The sequence below is a fragment of the Polychytrium aggregatum genome, assembly GCF_025602895.1.
Source record: "Polychytrium aggregatum strain JEL109 chromosome Unknown BJ171scaffold_26, whole genome shotgun sequence".
Classification (NCBI taxonomy): Eukaryota; Fungi; Chytridiomycota; class Chytridiomycetes; order Polychytriales; genus Polychytrium; species Polychytrium aggregatum.
The window spans coordinates 579,302-597,412 of record NW_026516228.1 but is presented as its reverse complement, the minus strand read 5'-3'; the positions used below and the strand labels follow the sequence as shown (position 1 = coordinate 597,412).

The window sequence follows — 18,111 nt, the reverse complement described above, 5'->3', positions numbered from 1 at the left end:
CCATGATCTCATGATTATTTCGAGGCTGGATCTGCAATTAGGGGCTATGAGGTTGGCTGAGGGACAAGCTGGATGGCGGAGACACTCAGTCGATTGTTGGTCAGTGGGATCGTCTGTGGACCTGACTTTGTTCAGTGTCGGGCTCTGGCTCCGTTTGATCAGGTGGTCTGGAACAAGGCGATTCCACCACAAAAAGCAGGACTCTTCCCATCGGGTGGAGGGTGGAGACGCTCTCCGCTTGTCGCTCGATTCAAACCTCGCCCATCCATGCTGACCACCACCAGCAACCAGCTCTACCACTGCAGTGTCCACGGCCCTGACCACGACCTGTTCCTCTCGTATCGAGTCGCCACCGATGCTGCCACCGTCCAGTCCCTCAAGGAGGTGCTCACCTCGGTCGCCAAGCGCCGTTATGGCCAACCCTTCGCCGTCTTTCACGACATCGACTGTCTACGAGACGCAAAGAAGTGGAAGGACGGTTTCCTCGGCGCTCTTCCCCGAAGCAGAGTCTTTGTCGCTGTGATCAGCCAGGCATCGCTCGAGTCCATGATACAGAAAGCCGAGTCTGGCGTGGAGGACAACGTTCTGCTTGAGATCAAGACCGCCCTCGACCTCGTTGACTCAGGAGTCGATATCTCGGTGATGCCCCTCTGCGTATCCAGCCTCGTAAAGGATGGTGAGAAGGAAGTGTGGGCCGATTGCCGGCCATATCATGTTATCATCCCTGTTGATTCCAAGTTCGACACCCTTCGAGCCGTCCTGAAGGGATTGTCCGACATCCAGATGTTTGGCATCCGTCCTGACCTGATTTACAAGCGGGTCTATCGTCTACTCAATCTGCTCCACCCGATTCAAGTGAATGATGGCACTCGTCAGTTACTCGACAGCCTATTCTGTGACTCCAAGTTCCGAGTCGATCCCGCCCACCTCGACACCCTGCTCAAGCAACTCACCCTGACTGGCCGCGCCGTCATCTCCGGCATGGGTGGCATGGGCAAGTCCGTGCTCGCCCTCCAGATTCTCCACTTTATGATGGGCACCCTCGACGTCAGCAACAAGGACGATCTCAAGACTGTCCGAGGCGATACCATAGGTGTCGTACCGCAGTACAGCCAGGTCTTCTGGCTCAACTGCTCGACTGAGTCGACCGCCCTCGATGGGCTGTGCGCGATGTTTGATGGTGTCGAACCAGAGAAGGTCAAGAAGCATGCCTCCAAGTTCCTCGCCAACACCCACAGCTATCTCCTGGTGCTCGACAATGTCGATAACATCAGCGTGGTCGACTCTGTGTTTGAGCACTCCAAGTCGGTCGGGTTCAGCGGCGATGTGGTGGTGACGACCCGGCTGGCCTCGCTGCCTCCCGGCGCATTTGAAAATGCTCTCAAGCACAAGATCCCTGGATACCGACACGGCCCACTCCGCCTGGGCACCTGGGACGATACAACCACCCTGAGATACATTCTGTCAATATCGTCCGCCTTTACCGAGAGGACCATTACCAAAGAAGATCGAGAGGCTCTCAAGCGAATAACGACCAAGATAGACGGATATCCACTCGTCATTCAGACATTCATGACGTATGCCGAGAACAACGAGGTGCCGCTGTCCGAGGTCGAGAGACTGTTCTCCAAGGTCCTCGAGGAGCAGGATGGCGAGGATGACACGCGATCGTCGCTCAAGGTGATTGTGGATCTGTCGCTGGACTCGCTGATGAAGCGAGGAGATGAGGGCATCGAGGCAGCCAGGCTGTTCGGTGCCCTCAGTCTGGTGGCGCCGACCAACATCCAGTTCGAGCTGATCAAGGAGATCGCACAGAAGATGGAGCTCAAGACCGACGGTAAGTTGTCCTGCGTGGAGATGCACACAGGATGCGACTGAGCACCGCGGCTGCGTGTTGCTGACATTGTCTCATCACAGTGACTGATCTGATCAAGACGGTGATCCAGAGTGGTCTCCTCCGAAGTGGAACCGAGGGACAATACTCGACCCACTCGCTCACTCAGCAAGTGGCTCGAGAGTATGTCCAGGCAAACAGTGAGCTGAATTCCGATGCGATTGAAGATGCCACTGGAGAAGCGCTGATTGAGTTAACCAACTCAATGGATCTCAAGGCACAACCATTCGCCGAGCATCTCGACCAATACGCCGGGAGGACCGTTCCAGATGTATATACAAAGGAGTTTCATCACCATATCGAGTTCCGAGTTGCAAGGTTGGCAGAGGAAAAGATACTCTACACAAAAGCGATGAAGACTTACAAGAGGAACTTGAGGCGAAGTGTCGTGTTCTATGGGACCCGCAAGTATCCCGCTATTGCCATGACCCTTAACAATATGGGTCATGTGGCATGGAAACAAGGACGCCTGGACGAAGCACTTACCTTCTATCAAGAATCACTCGACATCAGCGTCAAGATCAACGGCACCCGCGAGCATCCCGCTATTGCCATGACCCTTAACAATATGGGTAATGTGGAAAGTGACCAAGGACGCCTGGACGAAGCACTTACCTTCTATCAAGAATCACTTGATATCAAAGTCAAGATCTATGGCACCCGCCAACATCCCGATGTTGCCACGACCCTTAACAATATGGGCAATGTGGCATGGAAACAAGGACGACTGGACGAGGCCCTCGCTTTGTACCAAGAATCACTCGATATCAAGGTCAAGGTCTATGGCACCCGCGAACATCCCGAAGTTGCCATGACACTCAACAACATGGGTGCAGTGGCAAGTGACCAAGGACGCCTGGACGAAGCACTTGCCTTGTACCAAGAGTCACTCGACATCAAAGTCAAGTTATATGGCACCAATCAGCGCGAAGAAGTCGCAATAATGCTTCACAACATGTGCTACATTTCAAGACTCTTGGGTCGTCCCACCCAGGCTCTCCAATATGCCAATCAATGCCTTGACATCTACCTTGAACTCTATGGTACCCGTGAACACTCTTCGGTTGCTGGCATCCTTGATGAGTTTGGATGGATTCATTTTCTTCAATCCAACTTCGCCAAAGCACTCCAATACCACACAGAGGCCCTCGATATTGTCACGAGAATCTCAAACGATCCAACAAGAGCTCAAGAGGCCGAATTCCTCATTGGCTGCGGCGCAGACCTGATCCATCTCGGCCAGCTCGACCATGCCCAGTCCAAACTCGAGAAATCACTCGAGCTTCTCAGAGCCATCCACTCCACGACCGATGATGCCTTGATCGCCCATGCACTGTGTTGGTTGGGTGACCTTCGTCGACTCCAAGGAAACGGCGACGATGCCCTCATCCTCTATAACGATGCCATCCACATGGTGAAGCGACTGTCACGGCCTTCAAACCCAATCATCACTCCACAAGCTCTCCATGGCATTACAGTCATCCAACGATTCAGGAAGCAGCTCGATGCTGCTCGACAATCCATCACCCAGGCCATTGATATCCTTCTCGAGCGCGCTTCCGATCATCCATATCTGCAAGACCTAGCTACTCTCTCGATCGAACTTGACAGGAATAGTGAAACGAGCGCACACATAGGCGATTGCTCAGTGATGTGACTGCCAAAATGATCCGAAGAAGTGTGGTTGAGCGTCATTGTTGCATTGTCCTATTCATTACACCTCCTGGTTCGTATCTCATTCACTCACCTATGAGAGCGGTGAGAGTTACCTGACATCCATACATCATGGGCCCTGGAAGGGATCAATGCGGATGAGGCCAAATCCAACGACTCGCGATGCAGCGCCAGTGGTCTCACCTACATTGGCCAGGATCACACCCACACCATTGGGGTCAGCGATCTCGATGCCGAGTGAGTCTGGCTGCACCCACGACGAAATAAATGTATTGAGCTATCCACTGATTGTGACCAGGTCAAATTTACGATCTTGCCGGCCACATCCCGCCCCTTCCTCTCACTTCATCTCACCATCCATCCTCTGCCGTATCCAACCATACCAAAGACCGCTAGCAAGCCTGCCAGAATCGATGCGTCCACATCAGTCCCATGAGCCAGTCATTGATGCGGTCGTTGCCATCAGCTTCAACCCAACGATGGGCTCTACACTTGCACTATTGAGTCTTGCAGCTACACCGGGCCCGAGAGGCTTTCATTAGATCAGCGGATTCATCGTCAAACTCTGTCCTGAATACTAGGACGCCAGCGATGCTACAAGACGACCAGCGGCGAGCGCAATGGCGTGAATATCAAGGCGACGAACAACAACGGAAGTTGAATGGCCTGGGTGGACATGGCCCTGAATCACGGAAGCAGCAGGCTGAAAGCAAACGAGCGGAATGCCAGAGACACAAGAACCAACCCGCAGACAGCCTCATTCCGGAGGTTCTTGCCGCCTATGCCAGACGCAAGGGGTGCCGGTTTTGCTGGCTGCTGAGAAAGGCTGGGGACATTGGCAAACTGATAACCCAAGACATTGTAACTATCGTGTTCATCGGCTTTCACAGGTTCACAGCCCATGAGAGATGACGTGTTGTGGTTGCAGCACCCGCAATTCTGTGACATTCAAGAGTCAAAGTGACCGATGGCCTCGTCCGCCATCTGTCCCGCCCATGCAACTCCATGAAACTCGTCACTGGCTTGGAGCATCCTTCCCGCACTTGTCGCTCCTGTGCTGAGATGCCAATCCCGCTGCCATTGCCATCCCAGGACCACACCGCTCCGGTGTACATGGTCAAGACGGGAGTGTCATGGGCGAGGTGCACCTGGCTTTGGATGCCGAGAAAGCCGGGTGCGATTCCATGTTGATTCCAAATTCGATTCCGTGTTGATTCCGTATTCAGTGACGGTGGCAGTGCAGCGAGCAACGAGTCCAACCAGCAAACCGGACGGATCGAGCCAGGCTTGTGTGTGTGTGTGTGTGGTATTCGATAGCCAGTGTTTGGCTTGCTAGTGTTCGGCTTGCCAGCGTTTGGCTTGCCAGTGTTCGGCCAGCCCACCGCCTTCACCCATTTCATTTCATGCCTCGCTCTGCCCAACACCATCTTCCTCGCTTCGACTTGATCCTCTTTCCAGCCCGCACCCTGCTTGGTCAACAGCCAACACCTTGAACCAGCATGGACCGCCTTGGCAACCGCATCGAGCACATTCATCATCCCAGCGCAGACGCCGGCGACGATCACGACGAATTCCAGGACTATGATGAAGGCGTCGAGATCGAAGAGGAGGAGGTTGTCGAAGAGATTGGCGAACAGGAGCTCCTTGCCCTGCTCGATCAGCAGCAAGACTCGCTGGAGATCTGCCGAGGCCTCTTCTTCAGCCAGAATCCGGACGGTCTGATCCCGTCAGGACAGACCTTGTCCACACTTTCAGAAGGCGCTGCTCAGGGTCTCTACCGCAATGGCCTGGTCGTCATCGACGGATTCTTTACTGATGCCCCAACCATCTCCCAAGCACACCAGCTCGCAGCCGACCTGGTGGCGACTGGTCGCTTCGTTGAGGCCTCGACGATTCGACAGGACGACGATCCTTTCCGAGATCGGAAAGCCCGGGACGACTGGATCCTCTGGTACGAGTCCCGGCTGAAGAAACACCCGCCCCTCCTGCTCCGTCGATCGGTACATTCCCTGCATCGCCTGCCATGCTCACCAGATGCTGTTCGCCTGGTTGTCTGTAACAAGGCTTCACGCCAACGATGAGCTCGCCAGCCAGCCACCCCTGAAACCATTGGTGCAAAAGTTTGAGGACCTTCGAGCCGATCTCGGCAAGATTATCCGCCTCAGCGGAGAGACCGAGTATCAATACGGATTCTACCGAGGGACCGGTGGCCACTACGACGTAAGCTCCATTTGCGAGGCCGCTGCCAGCCGACATCTTCCAGTCGCCGCTCCACGGTCGCCCGGCTTGCCACCACGTTCATTCGCTCCGTTTGTAACCGCCACTGCATTATGAATCTCTGTGTTTATCTGCAATGCCCCTGTCATCCACTCAACTCGGGACCAACTTGGATGGCATATCGCCATGGGATCCAACCGACACAATACCAAGCGTCACCGCGACTCATTCCCCAACGACGATCCTTCCGATACCGAGCAGCGCCGAGTCACCGCCATCTGCTATCTGAACCCAGCAAGCTGGGAGCCAGCCCACGGCGGAGAGTTGCGCATCCACCGCAAAGGCGCCGAGCGAGAGATCGCTCCCGTTGGCGGCCGCCTTGTTTTGTTCCTCAGCGGCGTTGTTGACCACGAGGTTTGTCCCTCGTTCCAGGACCGAGTCGCCATCACGGCCTGGTACAAATAGAGGTGGTCATTGGCCGAGCATTGGCAATGGTCCGGGTTCTTGGGTAAAACCTCGATCGGTGGCCAGCAGTAGTGAGTACTATCTTTTTATGGGACATGATCAATAATACAGCGTCGCCCATGGTGCCCTGTATTACTCCAATCCTGGAGCACCTTGCCTTCTGTGGGTATGGTGCCATGGCTAGGTCCTGCCGGGGTCTTGATGGCTACATCATGCGAATTAACCGGAGGTAGCTCTCGAGTGACTTGGACACTTCCAGGCTCCACCCGTTGTCGAGGCTGATTGAGATGTGCTAACCCGCCACGGGCCAGTGTCAGACTCCGTCACCAACTCACAGTCCACAATCATTCTGCACTTGCAAAACAAACGAGCCAGGCCTCACCTTCCACGGCAATTTGTCATTGCTGGACAGGTCGTGCGGTACTGGAAGTCCTGTGGTGGCATATAGGCCGTATCGAGAGGCCATCGAGTGCAATCGCCAACAACGTCAGCAAGTATGCCGAGCATCCAGGTGGCGATGCGACACTGTCCGCCTTAGCCTCATGTCGCTGGAGGTCGATCGACGTTCGAAGCGATGCTCTCGACTATCTCCAAGCCTGAACTCACCGAGCTTGATCTTTTGCAGACGGTGCCAATCTGGGAACCGCGAGTGTTGTTAGTGACAGCAGTGTGGCAGGCCTGCTCCGGCTTCGAGAGCGCAACCCCAGTGTACTACTCCACACATGATGCTCATCCGCTGTGCAGCACCCAGTTGAGACACCGTACTCGATTCGTAGGCTTCTTTGTAATCCAGTATCAGGTCTTCCAGGGTCTGCAGTCGCCGCCAAGAGCACACATGGAGATGGATCAGTCAAACCGGAAATGGTACCACCAAAACAGCAGGGTCGGGCAAAGGAAGGCATCTGCTTGGGTGTTATCGTGGCGCACAAGCAATGAAGACACAAGCGACGGAGAGCGCAAGCAACGGAGCGGAACGCAAGGAGCCAGCAGCCATTCACTAAGTCTCACATCGTATCTCAAGGCCTTGTACATCAAGTCATCTCGGCGAGAGAGCCCCAGAGCACCGTACTTGCTTTGGTGCCGAATCACCAGCACAATATGTCGATAGACGTTGCCTTCACACACCGACTTGAAGCTCAACGCTGCCAATGAAAGGTGGAGGTATCAGTGCCGCGGATGCCAAGCGGATGCCAAGCGGATGCCAAGCGGATGCCAAGCGGATGCCAAGCGGATGCCAAGCGGATGCCAAGCGGATGCCAAGCGGATACAGTCGTCGAGCACTGAAACGATGCTCACGGATCCGCTGGACATCCATGTTGTGGGTCAGATAGACGCCGAGAACGGTGGCCTCGAGACACTTGATGGGCAGCGCAAACAGGGTCATTTCCTTGGCCATGGTCATCAGCTTGCGCAATGATGCGCTCTTACGAATGTCCCAGAAGGGGGTTTTGAAGTAGTTGTATCCCAGGGCTCGGATGTACGACTCTGCTCGGTGTCGAGATGTTCGCCAGCGACCAAGAGTGAGCAAAGGAGTCAGTATTGGGTCGCCCTGGCGGCCCAGTCCCTCCAGCCGGCGGAAGCCTTACGCATCATCGAGAGCCGGGTGGGGACGGGTATCTGGGATTCCCGGGAGAAGGTGGGTATCTTGGGAAGTGCATAAGCATCGGTGCTGGACAGGTCGCCCTTCAGAAACCCCATGACTTCGTTCTCCGAATAGAACACAGAAGGATCGTCGGCCCGTTGGACCATATCGGCTGTAACCGAGGGTCGAGCATCCAGCCCGAACCTATCCTTTGGACTGACGCAGTCGCTTGCGCTCCGTGGCGCTGACGACGGCTGCTTGTGACGAGAGTTTGCTGTGGCCTGGGAAACACCGCATAGATCCTTGGTCGAGATCCGGAAGCCATAGAATCTGGATCCGCCCGGGAGTTGAGAGTCACCCGAAAAGGCCAACTCGAGCGCCTCCTTGACAGCACTCCATAGCTCCTCGCACTGCTCCTCCGTTATCGGCAGCGCTTTGGTGATTGTCCGAACCATTGTTATTGAAGGCGACAAGCTTCGGCGATCGACGTTCTCAGGGCTGAGCGAATCGCACCGACGTCCCTCAGCTGTTTGGATAGCGGTCGGGCGCAAGTTCCAGATGTCGATGCTCCTATCTTGAGACCACGGCCGTCGTTCTGGACGAGTCGAGAGTCGCCAGCGGCCTCAGTCGATGCATCCAGGCAGCGGTAAGCTCGCCGAGATGCCTCTTCGTTGGAAGCATTCTGTCGTCCCTTCTGTCGATTTGACCACCTGAGCCCCACTTACCTGCAGTACAGTGGCCCTGACTCTAAATACTCTGATGGTCATTGTCACCGACCGGACTCACGAGAAGGTCGTCCAGATATGGTCGCATTGTCTGCAACAATCACACCTCCTCGCTGCGTCCGCGAGCACCGACGACATACGGGCCTGGCCTGATTGAGCGAGCAATGCGATTGTGTGTTTTGATTCGACGGTCCCTGACGCAGATCGTCAAGGCTGGCTGGATTCGCCATTACCTCAGTCGGTCTTTCCCACGCACTCCATTTCTTTTGATGATCTGAGCCAACTTCAAAACAGGACGCCCCACGACGGACTATGCATTCATCACAAAGATAGACAGCTTTCCCTCACTATGCGGGAGATCGCATAGGACCGAGCCCTTGCCAACGACATCTTGTGGGCTTCCTTCGTCCCTGGAAGCGTTGGCAAGCTCGGCCGTGCCAAACACAAATCCCGACTCGCTCTGAGCGGCGATGGCTTCGAGCGAAAAGACTGGCTGTAGTGGGGCGTCATCTGCGACTGAGAGCACAGTGTGCTCTTGCGGAACAGACGAGAACTGGATGGTGGATCGGGCGTCCTCGATAGACCTTGGCAGCTCGTCGCCCTCCTTATCTCTGATCATAAACTGAGAGCGTTGGTCACGGATCGTCAGTAGTGTACCAGCAGTCGTTCGTGGGGCGATCCGGAGCGTTCACCGCAGCTGTCGCAGCGGATGCTTTAATCCTGGACCAGCACTTTGTAGCGCTGGCGACTCAAGCAACAGCAAGAGAGAATCGTACCTGCGCCTTCATGCCCTTCACAATCTCCTTGGTGGTATCCAAAGCAAGGGTGCCTTTGGTCGGATCACCGCTGATGATCAACAGGACAGAGTCATGCTGGTGTGCGGAGCGTTAAGGTAGCAAAACACACAGAGAAAGATGCAGAGCAGTTAGATTGCTGCACCCACCGATGAAATGCAGAGCAGCGGACGCAGACTGGCTGCTACTACGTTTCCCTGCTAAATTCTCCATCAGCGTCCCAGAAAGCACTCGTCCCTCCCCCCCTCCAACCTTCATCGTCAGCAACATACCGACTCTCCTTCGTCACCCTCGTCCCAGATTCGCATGTACAGTCGGCGATCTGTTGCTCGGACGGCATCGCGCATGTAGGCCTCGACCTGGCCGAGCAGATGGCGTGATGCTTTGCCCTCGTCGAGCTCCAGAATGATGTTTCCGCGACAGTTGGTGATTGTCAGCGGCTCGCCAAGCGGAGCCAGGGTTGGGTGGGCGATCTCGAGATCGTGGATGATCAGGGTGTTTTTGGACTCGTCACCATCGGCCTTGGGGGTGATTGCGACTCCAACGAGTCCCTCCGGGACCGCCTTGTCGTTGTAAAAGAGGGTGTACGGGGTCCCTGTGATAAACGGTGTCTGTGTGCCGGCAATGCCGAACTTGGTGCCTTTGGGGACATGGCGGTCGAGAGCCGAGAGAAACCGATGGGGCTCCCGGTCGGTAAACATCAGGAAGATGGGCGATGAGCCCCCGAGGCTGGCCAGTGGAGCGATCCGACAGCGGCGGGGAACGATGCAAAAGCCATTAGCCGCCATAAAATATCGTTTGCCCCGGGCCATGCTATGCAGCCAGCGACTTGTCGGTGGGACACCGAGGGCAGATCGTCGAGCTTACCTTCCAAGACCGGGGAAAGCGAGTCCGTCAGCAGCTTCTGCATGGGTATCCTCGAGCCTCGGGGTCGAGACCGAGGTGAATCCCAGATCGCCCGCATCGGGCTCGAGATTGCTCCGTTTCAGCTGCTCAGGCCATCGGCCCACGGCCTTGAATCGGCGATGGCGGCTCGGCGGGATGTGAAATGGGATGATTTCGGTGTCTCCGAGACCATTGCCTCCAGTCGTTGTGATGCTGAGTCCGGGCCCATATGCAAACGATGTCGGGTCCGATGGAGATCGCACGGCAACTGCATCAACAACGGCTCCTACGAGACACTTGGGCTTGAGCCGGCTGAATACCTTGGCCGGCAGCGCTTGCAAGTCCTCTCCGGGATAAGTGCCCGACACCAGCACGACACACAGATCGGGCTGCGACGGCACCGGTTCACCGGCGGCGTGATCACTGGAAGCAAACTCGAGCTTGCCGAGGCAGCAGTCGAGGGCAGCGGCCAGCGCAGGGTCAGAGTGCGTGGCCGTGGTCCAAATCCTGCGGGCGTCGACGAGACGACGGGATGGAGCCCAGCGGGTTGGATGGGGGAGGGTGCTGATCCGGCGGACCAGTTGCGGTAGTCGGGAAGGCAGCATGGGGAGCTGGTGGTGGTTGGAGAGGCGATCAGGGCAAAGTCGTCGGAATGGAGAGGTGCAGGAGTCGGCTATCCAGAGGAGCAAGTGCGGCCTGAGATCGGAGGCAAGATCGTTGGCAAGCAAGATCGTTGGCAAGCAAGATCGTTGGCGAGATGGCTCCACATGGCCGTTCAAGTCGAAGCGCTGGCAGCACTCCAGCCACCAATCCCAAGACACACCCAGCCACGCAGGGACAATCGCAGGAGCTGTCGCTGGAGACTGGCGCCGCCCACCCGACGACAGCGCCGTCCAGGTCGAGCGCAGGATCAACTCTTCGGGATCGGGCAGTGCATGTATTGGTCCATATTGCCAAGCGGCTCGGCTGGCCAGGCTTTATGACGACGACGACATGCCCGCGGCCAGCTTGACAATGCACCGCTTGATCTTCTCGTTGTGCTTCAGCTCCATCCGGGCCTTGAGAAGCTTCTTGGAGAGCTTTTTCAGCTCCTTGCTCTGCTTGTCGAGCTGCTCAGCCAGCTTACGGTTCCGTGTCTCCAGCTGGCGATTTCGGGCCTCGAGCTGGGCGGCCGACAGCTCGCCCTGGGCCTCGGGGCCCTCCTGCTCGGCGTGGTCGCCGGTCTTGAGTCGCTTGCTCAAAGGAGTAAGGGAATCGCTCCGCGACTGCTTCGAGGAGGGACTTGCCCCCTCTCCCTCGCCCGCGGGATGCTCGGCGCTGCGGTGCGACTGTGCATCCGAGTCCGAGTCCGAGTCTGAGCCCGAGCCCGATGACGACGACGACAGGGACGAGGACGACCCCGACGAGGCTGATGAAGAGAGCGCCGAGTCCGTCAGCGCCGCCTTGTGACTGCTCTTGGAGCTGCTGCCGCCGGCCTGGGCTCGATATTGCGGGGACTTGGCGGTCTTGGCCTTGGCGAGGTAGCTTTGCCTGCGATCGCCGTGCTCATCTTCGGTCATGTCGATGTCGCCGCCGGCCTGGAGCTCGGTGCGGCTGCTGCTGCTGCCAATGTCGCGGGTCGATTCATCCCTGGTCGCCTCTTGACCCTGCCGGCCTCGGGAAAATGCATTCTGCACGGCTCGCTCGAGCTCAGGCAGGCGCTGCTCCAGCTCGGCAGTACTGATCTGGCAGCGCGTGTACCACTCGTTCGGGATTCCGCGGAGCCAGTCAAAGAACGGGCCGATGTGGTGATTGACAATCCATTCCTTGATGCGGGCAGCAATGTTTGTGCCTTTGGTGTTGAAGCCAAGTTTTCGGGCGATATCGGTCCAGGAGGCGATCTAGCAACAAGAGATTGGGCGGTGCGCAAAGGCGGCAGCGAAAGGGCGGAAGGATCGACAGCAGGCATGATGGTTAGATCGGCAAGGTTGCTACTGACGTGGTGCCCGCCCGACCTCTGGACAAGGATCGTCGATGATGGGACTGGGCTAGCGCTCGACGAGACTGGGCTAGCGCTCGACGAGACTGGGCTAGCGCTCGATGAGGGGCCCGATCTATTGCCAACTGACCACCCATGAGCAAGCTCGTTTTACCGCTTGAGCACGCTCCATCCTTTCGTTCTGGACTCACTAGGACCGCTCTTCTTGCGAGATTACTTACATCGCCGTCCTCGGATTCCATATAGTCATTGGTGCGGCGCCGCTTGCGGCCGTAGGAAGCAACTTCGTCCATCGGACCCTGGTGCATCACCACCTCGAAGAGCTGGAAGGGCACAAAGGACTTTTTCTGGTTCTTGGGTGGGGTGTTGAACTTGGCCAGATGCTCGGCAGTATGGCAGTGCAACGAAACATGGCGATTCAGCAACGGCTCGAGCTTGACTGGGGTCGACTCGAGCTTGACCGCAACCGAAGCAGGGACACTGCCGTCGGCGTGCTTGCCGTCGGCTTCGTGCTCATGAAAGGTCTCGGGAGTCGGTATCGAGGTGCTGGGCTGACTGCTCTCGGCGGGAGTGGTGGTGGTGGTGGTGGTGCGGAAGGTGTTGATGGCCGAGGGATGGTAAGTGCGGATAAAGACCGAATAGAGATCATAGAGATTGGAGGGCGTGATGCGGTCTTGGGGAGGGCTCGGCAGCGACGACTGCGTCAGCTTGGGGGGAAACGTCGAGGCCGCTTGCTCGTCCGGGGTCGTTGGTCCGCTGATATCGAGGGAATCTGCCAAGGTCTGCAGCGGTTGAGATGAAGGCAGGGCATCGAAGGGGGGATCTGGCGATGCAAGGAGGTGCGAGACGGGTGTAAATCAGAAATGCTGGAGCCAAAGCAGTACCCGATGGAGTGCGGGTGGTGAGGCGACAACCAAGTGGTGTGAGGCGACAACCGAGTGGTGTGAAGCGACAACCGAGTGATGTGAGGTGACAACCGAGTGGTGTGAGGCCCTGCTCAGTCCAGTCCAGTCAGGTTCAGTCGAGGCCAGGCCGGCAAGAATCGAAGGCAGACAATCAACTTACCAGCACTAGACATGGCGTGGGATTCAGGAAGCGTGCAGGAGCAAGCTTGGGCCAGGAGCAGGGACAGGGACAGGAACAGGAGCGAGTAGGAGTTGCGGCGATGGTAGAGCTAGAGCCGATTGTGTGGGCCAAGTGCTGCAGATCGAGGCACGTTAGCAGGAAGGATCTTGCGCCGGCGAACCCGAGACAACCGGGCGTGTGTGCAGCCAAACGGGCCGTCGCAGGGAATGACTCGAACTGATGCAAGCCGAGGCAGCAGATCAGCAAGGAGGAAGGGGAGGGGGTGAGGCAAGCGGAGCAATGCTACGTACCAGCAGAAGAAACAGGACCAGCCGAGCGAGGCGATCGCAGCAACGAGCGATCGATGCGGTGAGATGTGATGGGTGAAACCCGTTGGAGAAGCGACGGGGGGAGGGAGGGAGGAGGGGCGAGAGCAAAGAAAAGCCAAGCACTCAAGCAAAAGATAAGAGCCGCCGCAAGTAAAAGAAAAAAAAGCGAGCTGCCGCAAATGAAAGGAAAAGGAGTCGACGCAAGTGAACGAGTCGGCAGGGGGAGGGAAGCGTCGACACGAACGAACGATAAGAGTCAACCCAAGCGGAAGAAGAAGCGTCGATCCAGATGCAGGCAGAGGGACAGTCCCGGAGGCAGAGTGTCGAACGAGCGGGCCGATGTTCGACGGGGGAGAGGATCGGCAGTGGGCGTGGCGGTCGTCGACATCGCCGTGTGAGAGTTGTAACAATGCAGCGCCTGTGTCGCCCACAGGGCTGTTTGTTAGGGCGGTGCGGACGTGACCGACGAACAACTCGTCGTCCACAACCGCAGCAGTCGCTGTTGTTCGCCGTTGTTCGCCGTTGTTCGCCGTTGTTCGCTGTTGTTCGCGGCGCTCCACCCGCGGCCTCTCAGGGTGCTCCAATCCGCCGTCCGGGCGTTAAGTGTTCGAGGACAGACCCAATCTCTGCGGCAAGTGCCGTTACATGGCAACTGATGTCTCTCGGAATACCATCCCATCCAACGCAGGACCGGGTCATGTATTCAGACATTGTCGCTCGCCGAGTCCGCAGGCTCAGCACCCATCGATCCTCGGGCTGCTCAAGACCTCTCTCTCCCTCCTGATCTTCTGTTCTCCTGTTCTTCTGCTCTCCTGCTCTCCTGTCGTGCACTGGCTTTCCGTGCCCTGCTGCAACCGACATTCACCGCAGCTATGCTTGCGATTACCATGCGGCCCATTCGAGTGGTCCTCCGTCCTGGCGGTGCTCTCCAGCACGGCCCTGCTTCTCTGTTGCTGTCGCTGCGATCGTCGTCCTCCCGGCCAGGATCGTCGTCCTCCCAGCCGGGATCGCCGTCCTCCCAGCCGGGATCGCTCCCAAAGATAGCTTTCAAAGACATTGTCCTGGACGAGAACGACCTCGAGGAAAAGTTCACCAAGGGCATGGGTCCCGGAGGACAAAAGATCAACAAGACTTCGTCCAGGGTCCAGCTGGTCCATAAGCCCACCGGTATCCAGGTGAATGTACGTCGGTCCGAGTGACGATCTGCGATCGATTCGACAGGCGCAATCGATTCGACATGCGCAATCGATCCGACAGGGGCACACCCGCCGTCCACTCTATGTTTTCGCCTCTGACCTTCGCAAGTGACCCTTTCCCCCGCCCGCCCCCCAATCTGCCCACGTCACTGGATGCCCAATGATATGCCCGGATCGATGCAGTGTCAGCGCTTCCGCGAACTGTCATCAAACCGACGAGAGGCACGGAAGTTGTTGATCGCCCGATTGGACCAGCTGCACAACGGCCAGGACTCGAAGAAGGCCAAAAAGGTCGACAAAATCAAAAAGAAGAAAGCCAAGAAGGCCCAGCGAGCCAAGAAGAAGCACAGCGCCGCGACGGATGGGCAGCCCGAAGAAACCAACAGCGACGATCACGACCATGACGACGACGACGATGATGATGATGATGATGATGATGATGATGATGATGATGATGATCACGACCATGATGATGACGGTGATGATACTGGTGGTGGCGATGACCCTGGAAACGATGACGGCGGCAAGCATGGCAAGGTTGCATCGATATCCACGAGCAGAGTCGATGTTCAACTCGGAAACAACCACGCCGGCCGATCGGGTCAAAGCGCTGCGGATCCATCGTAGGCAGCACAAGTTCATCCGTGGTTGACCATCGAGGCAAGCAGCCACATTGCATCGCACACCTTTTGCGGGGCTGGTCCCGAATACACTGCGATATGGGAATTCCATGGGCGAGAACGGCCTACGATGTATGACCATTGTGCCAGACAGTCCATGCCCTCTGGCATCGGAGGCCTGAAGCCTGTTGATCCGTTGACCCCAGTGGGCAGGCCATGCGACTGCATTCCTATCTTCTGGGCAATCGCTTGGTTTTGTTCGTTTGGTTTGGTCAGAGTGCGCGATGACTGGGATGTATTCAGCCTCCGGAAGTGTAACGACAACCCTGGCTCGTTTTGTGTCCACCAACGGTCGAAACAACGAGTCCCAGATGGGCTCGGAGCCAAGATCTACCCGGGCTTCGAGTTGCGGTGCCGTATGTACAGTTCCGCTACCACCATCTGCATTATCTCCATCTGCATTCTCTCCATCTTCCCACGATCGATTCGAAGCCCAAGTTGACTGTGCATCGTGCTTGCGAAAAATCGGCCTCGTTGGCCGGAATCCATTCCTTCAAAGTTCGAGCCCGGCTATCGGTAGCGCCTTCAATCCTGCTTTGGCCTACTTGCTTTCTTCCAAGAGGGCGGCATCTGCCGCCTTGGACGTGTCCTGAAGCGCCAGGATCACAACATATGCAGCAACGAGCGACAGACAAATCAAGACGACGATGACGATGCATTGGTCGCTAGGTCGGACCTGGCCGGCCGAGCCTAACGCCCAGCTCAGTGTGACGCCCAGGGTCTGCATCGACTTGAGGTATCCGCCAAACCGGGCCAGGGTGGCATAGTCGTTCGTCAAGGCACCAACGAGCCAGAAGGCAAATGCCTGGAACATGGCGTCGACGGCTCCCATCAGGACATACAGAATCGAAACAGCCGCGGCGTTGGGCGTTGAGCCCAGACCAAAGAGATCGGCCCCGGCCTGAGGGAGGACGTCGTTGTAGGCAAGGAACTGGTAGAGCAGCCCGCCGCTCCAAACGACGCAGCAGCTCGCCAACACAACAACCAGGCCGATGACCGCCCGGGTACGGCGGGGACGGTTGCTGTCGAGAATCCAGGCCATTAGCCAGGCACCGACGCCCTGGGCCAGCCAGAATCCAACAGAGTTGAAGTGCACCGTCCGAAGGCTGAAGTAGTGGACATTGATTGCCGTGGATTGCCAGTAGTAGAAGTAGTTGGAGGTCACCAAGTAGAGGAGGAGCAAGGCCAGTCGCGGGCTCTTGAGGAGCCTGCCGAGCTGGACGAGCTCCGAGGAGATTTGGCCGACCTCGGGCGGGTTGACCGCTGTTCCGTCTTCGCGAATGATAGTGCTGGGATCGCACATCGAAAGTGCCCAAAAGGAGCCAAAGAAGGTGATCATCGCAAAGGCTGACCACGGCCCAACGCAAAGACAGCGCCAAGGAGATGTGAGTGAAGAGATAGGGCGCAGTGAATGATGCAGTGTGCGAGATGAGATGTGACATGATGTGTGAGACATGGTGCGGTACAGCATGCGATAGGGTAGTGGGCAGACTGATGCATCCATTGCCCCCGCAATGGTGATTCGGCAGCTGAACAGAGCGATCCAAGCAAAACGACAACGGCCGCAATGGGAATACGACAAGGTTGGCAATGTAGCAAGTCTTGACGACTCTCACCTGCCGAAGTGGACGTCGTCACGGTGAACTTTGGATTCACAGAGTCGAGCAGGAAGGCCATGCCATCGCCCATCGCTGGACCGAGACAGATGAGGAGCCACAGCGTGGCAAAATAGGAAGCCTTTCTGTCCTCGGTCGGGTAGATCATGACCAGCGCGGCCTGGGCTGACCCCAGCAGTCCCGTTCCGACTCCCAGGAGCACCGATGCAATCGGCTGGACGATGGTGGCTGTCGGGCTGGGTGGTGGGCTCTGCTGAATGATGGCGCTGAGGGCAATGTAGAGCGAGTACGACAGCCCGCCGACAAAGACTTGGTGCTTGGGCTTGATGATATTGAGGAGACCGCCTCCGAGAAAGGCAGCGATGACGGCGCTCCAGTAGAAAGGCGATCCGCCGGTGCTGATCACCTGGGACCATGGTGTGTTTGGGGGGCAGAGGCATTACTGACAACATTGCGACTCACTGTGGTGGACTGAGAGTAGTATCGACAGGCAGGCAACGGAGACAGAATGCGAGACCGTTTCATCCTGCGACCGACGATTTCTGGTGCGAGAAAGTACCTGTCCGGTCGCTCCGTTGGCAAACTTGAGAGAAAAGTAAGCGCTGTGCATCCCGGAGGTCATCAGGCTGGCCATGCCGAGGATGACGATCTGGGTCAGCGGGGCGCGATAGCTCAGCATCATGTTACTTTAGTGCGGCCGAGAGGCAGGTGCCAGTGCTGTGACGAACGGATGAGTGCTATGTAGGTTCGTGGGTGAATGCAGAGGCCAGAGAGACGATACAGATGAGACGGAGGTGCTGATGGGAGGTGTGTACAGCGAGAGAGAGTTTGCCTCAACAGAGTGCCGCCACAAGAACATCAAGGCGCAAGCATCGCATCTCCGAGCAGCATCTCAGATTCATCCAGGACATATGGAAGCAACGTTGCAGCATTTGAACAAGGTTTCATCAATGGTTGCCAGTCATGGAAGATCGACAGGAACAGGATGGCAGCAGCGCCGGCGCCAGCAAG

At 57.1% G+C, this 18,111-nt stretch overlaps 8 protein-coding genes across 8 annotated transcripts; 4 read left to right on the top strand and 4 right to left on the bottom strand.

Annotated features, from left to right (window-relative positions):
- Positions 1–203: 203 nt before the first annotated feature.
- Positions 204–2,112, top strand: BJ171DRAFT_155170 (uncharacterized protein). The gene has a single exon (XM_053105833.1). It carries the CDS (start codon positions 268–270, stop codon positions 1,876–1,878), a length of 1,611 nt encoding a protein of 536 aa, XP_052965313.1. The 5' UTR covers positions 204–267; the 3' UTR covers positions 1,879–2,112.
- On the top strand, positions 1,946–3,852 carry BJ171DRAFT_443804 (uncharacterized protein). The gene has a single exon (XM_053108125.1). It carries the CDS (start codon positions 2,100–2,102, stop codon positions 3,549–3,551), a length of 1,452 nt encoding a protein of 483 aa, XP_052965312.1. The 5' UTR covers positions 1,946–2,099; the 3' UTR covers positions 3,552–3,852.
- A 1,133-nt stretch (positions 3,853–4,985) lies between these two features.
- BJ171DRAFT_511189 (2OG-Fe(II) oxygenase superfamily-domain-containing protein) lies at positions 4,986–6,382 on the top strand. Its single transcript, XM_053111556.1, has 3 exons — positions 4,986–5,519; positions 5,632–5,788; positions 5,999–6,382. Exons 1-3 carry the CDS (start codon positions 5,068–5,070, stop codon positions 6,248–6,250), a joined length of 861 nt encoding a protein of 286 aa, XP_052965311.1. The 5' UTR covers positions 4,986–5,067; the 3' UTR covers positions 6,251–6,382.
- Positions 6,340–8,287, bottom strand: BJ171DRAFT_600368 (Vasohibin-domain-containing protein; the record flags this gene model as incomplete). Its single annotated transcript, XM_053115006.1, has 7 exons — positions 6,340–6,542; positions 6,633–6,682; positions 6,857–6,886; positions 7,016–7,061; positions 7,259–7,392; positions 7,547–7,735; positions 7,837–8,287. 7 exons carry the CDS (start codon positions 8,285–8,287, stop codon positions 6,456–6,458), a joined length of 987 nt encoding a protein of 328 aa, XP_052965310.1. The 3' UTR covers positions 6,340–6,455.
- Positions 8,288–8,668: 381 nt separating this feature from the next.
- Positions 8,669–11,065, bottom strand: BJ171DRAFT_511185 (uncharacterized protein). The gene is given in 5 exon segments (XM_053111555.1): positions 8,669–9,179; positions 9,334–9,429; positions 9,624–10,080; positions 10,219–10,974; positions 10,991–11,065. 4 exon segments carry the CDS (start codon positions 10,839–10,841, stop codon positions 8,868–8,870), a joined length of 1,488 nt encoding a protein of 495 aa, XP_052965309.1. The 5' UTR covers positions 10,842–10,974; positions 10,991–11,065; the 3' UTR covers positions 8,669–8,867.
- Positions 11,066–11,127: 62 nt separating this feature from the next.
- Positions 11,128–13,682, bottom strand: BJ171DRAFT_155091 (uncharacterized protein). Its single transcript, XM_053105832.1, has 4 exons — positions 13,591–13,682; positions 13,280–13,414; positions 12,436–13,037; positions 11,128–12,116 (listed from the first exon to the last, which is right to left on the bottom strand). The coding sequence occupies exons 2-4, from the start codon at positions 13,290–13,292 to the stop codon at positions 11,214–11,216; spliced, it is 1,518 nt and encodes a 505-aa protein (XP_052965308.1). The 5' UTR covers positions 13,293–13,414; positions 13,591–13,682; the 3' UTR covers positions 11,128–11,213.
- A 423-nt stretch (positions 13,683–14,105) lies between these two features.
- Positions 14,106–15,533, top strand: BJ171DRAFT_511181 (RF-1 domain-containing protein). The gene is made up of 3 exons (XM_053111554.1): positions 14,106–14,789; positions 14,988–15,200; positions 15,222–15,533. The coding sequence occupies exons 1-3, from the start codon at positions 14,481–14,483 to the stop codon at positions 15,429–15,431; spliced, it is 732 nt and encodes a 243-aa protein (XP_052965307.1). The 5' UTR covers positions 14,106–14,480; the 3' UTR covers positions 15,432–15,533.
- Positions 15,534–16,025: 492 nt separating this feature from the next.
- Positions 16,026–17,782, bottom strand: BJ171DRAFT_476151 (uncharacterized protein; the record flags this gene model as incomplete). Its single annotated transcript, XM_053108817.1, has 4 exons — positions 16,026–16,831; positions 17,101–17,506; positions 17,563–17,571; positions 17,660–17,782. 4 exons carry the CDS (start codon positions 17,780–17,782, stop codon positions 16,026–16,028), a joined length of 1,344 nt encoding a protein of 447 aa, XP_052965306.1.
- Positions 17,783–18,111: the final 329 nt, after the last annotated feature.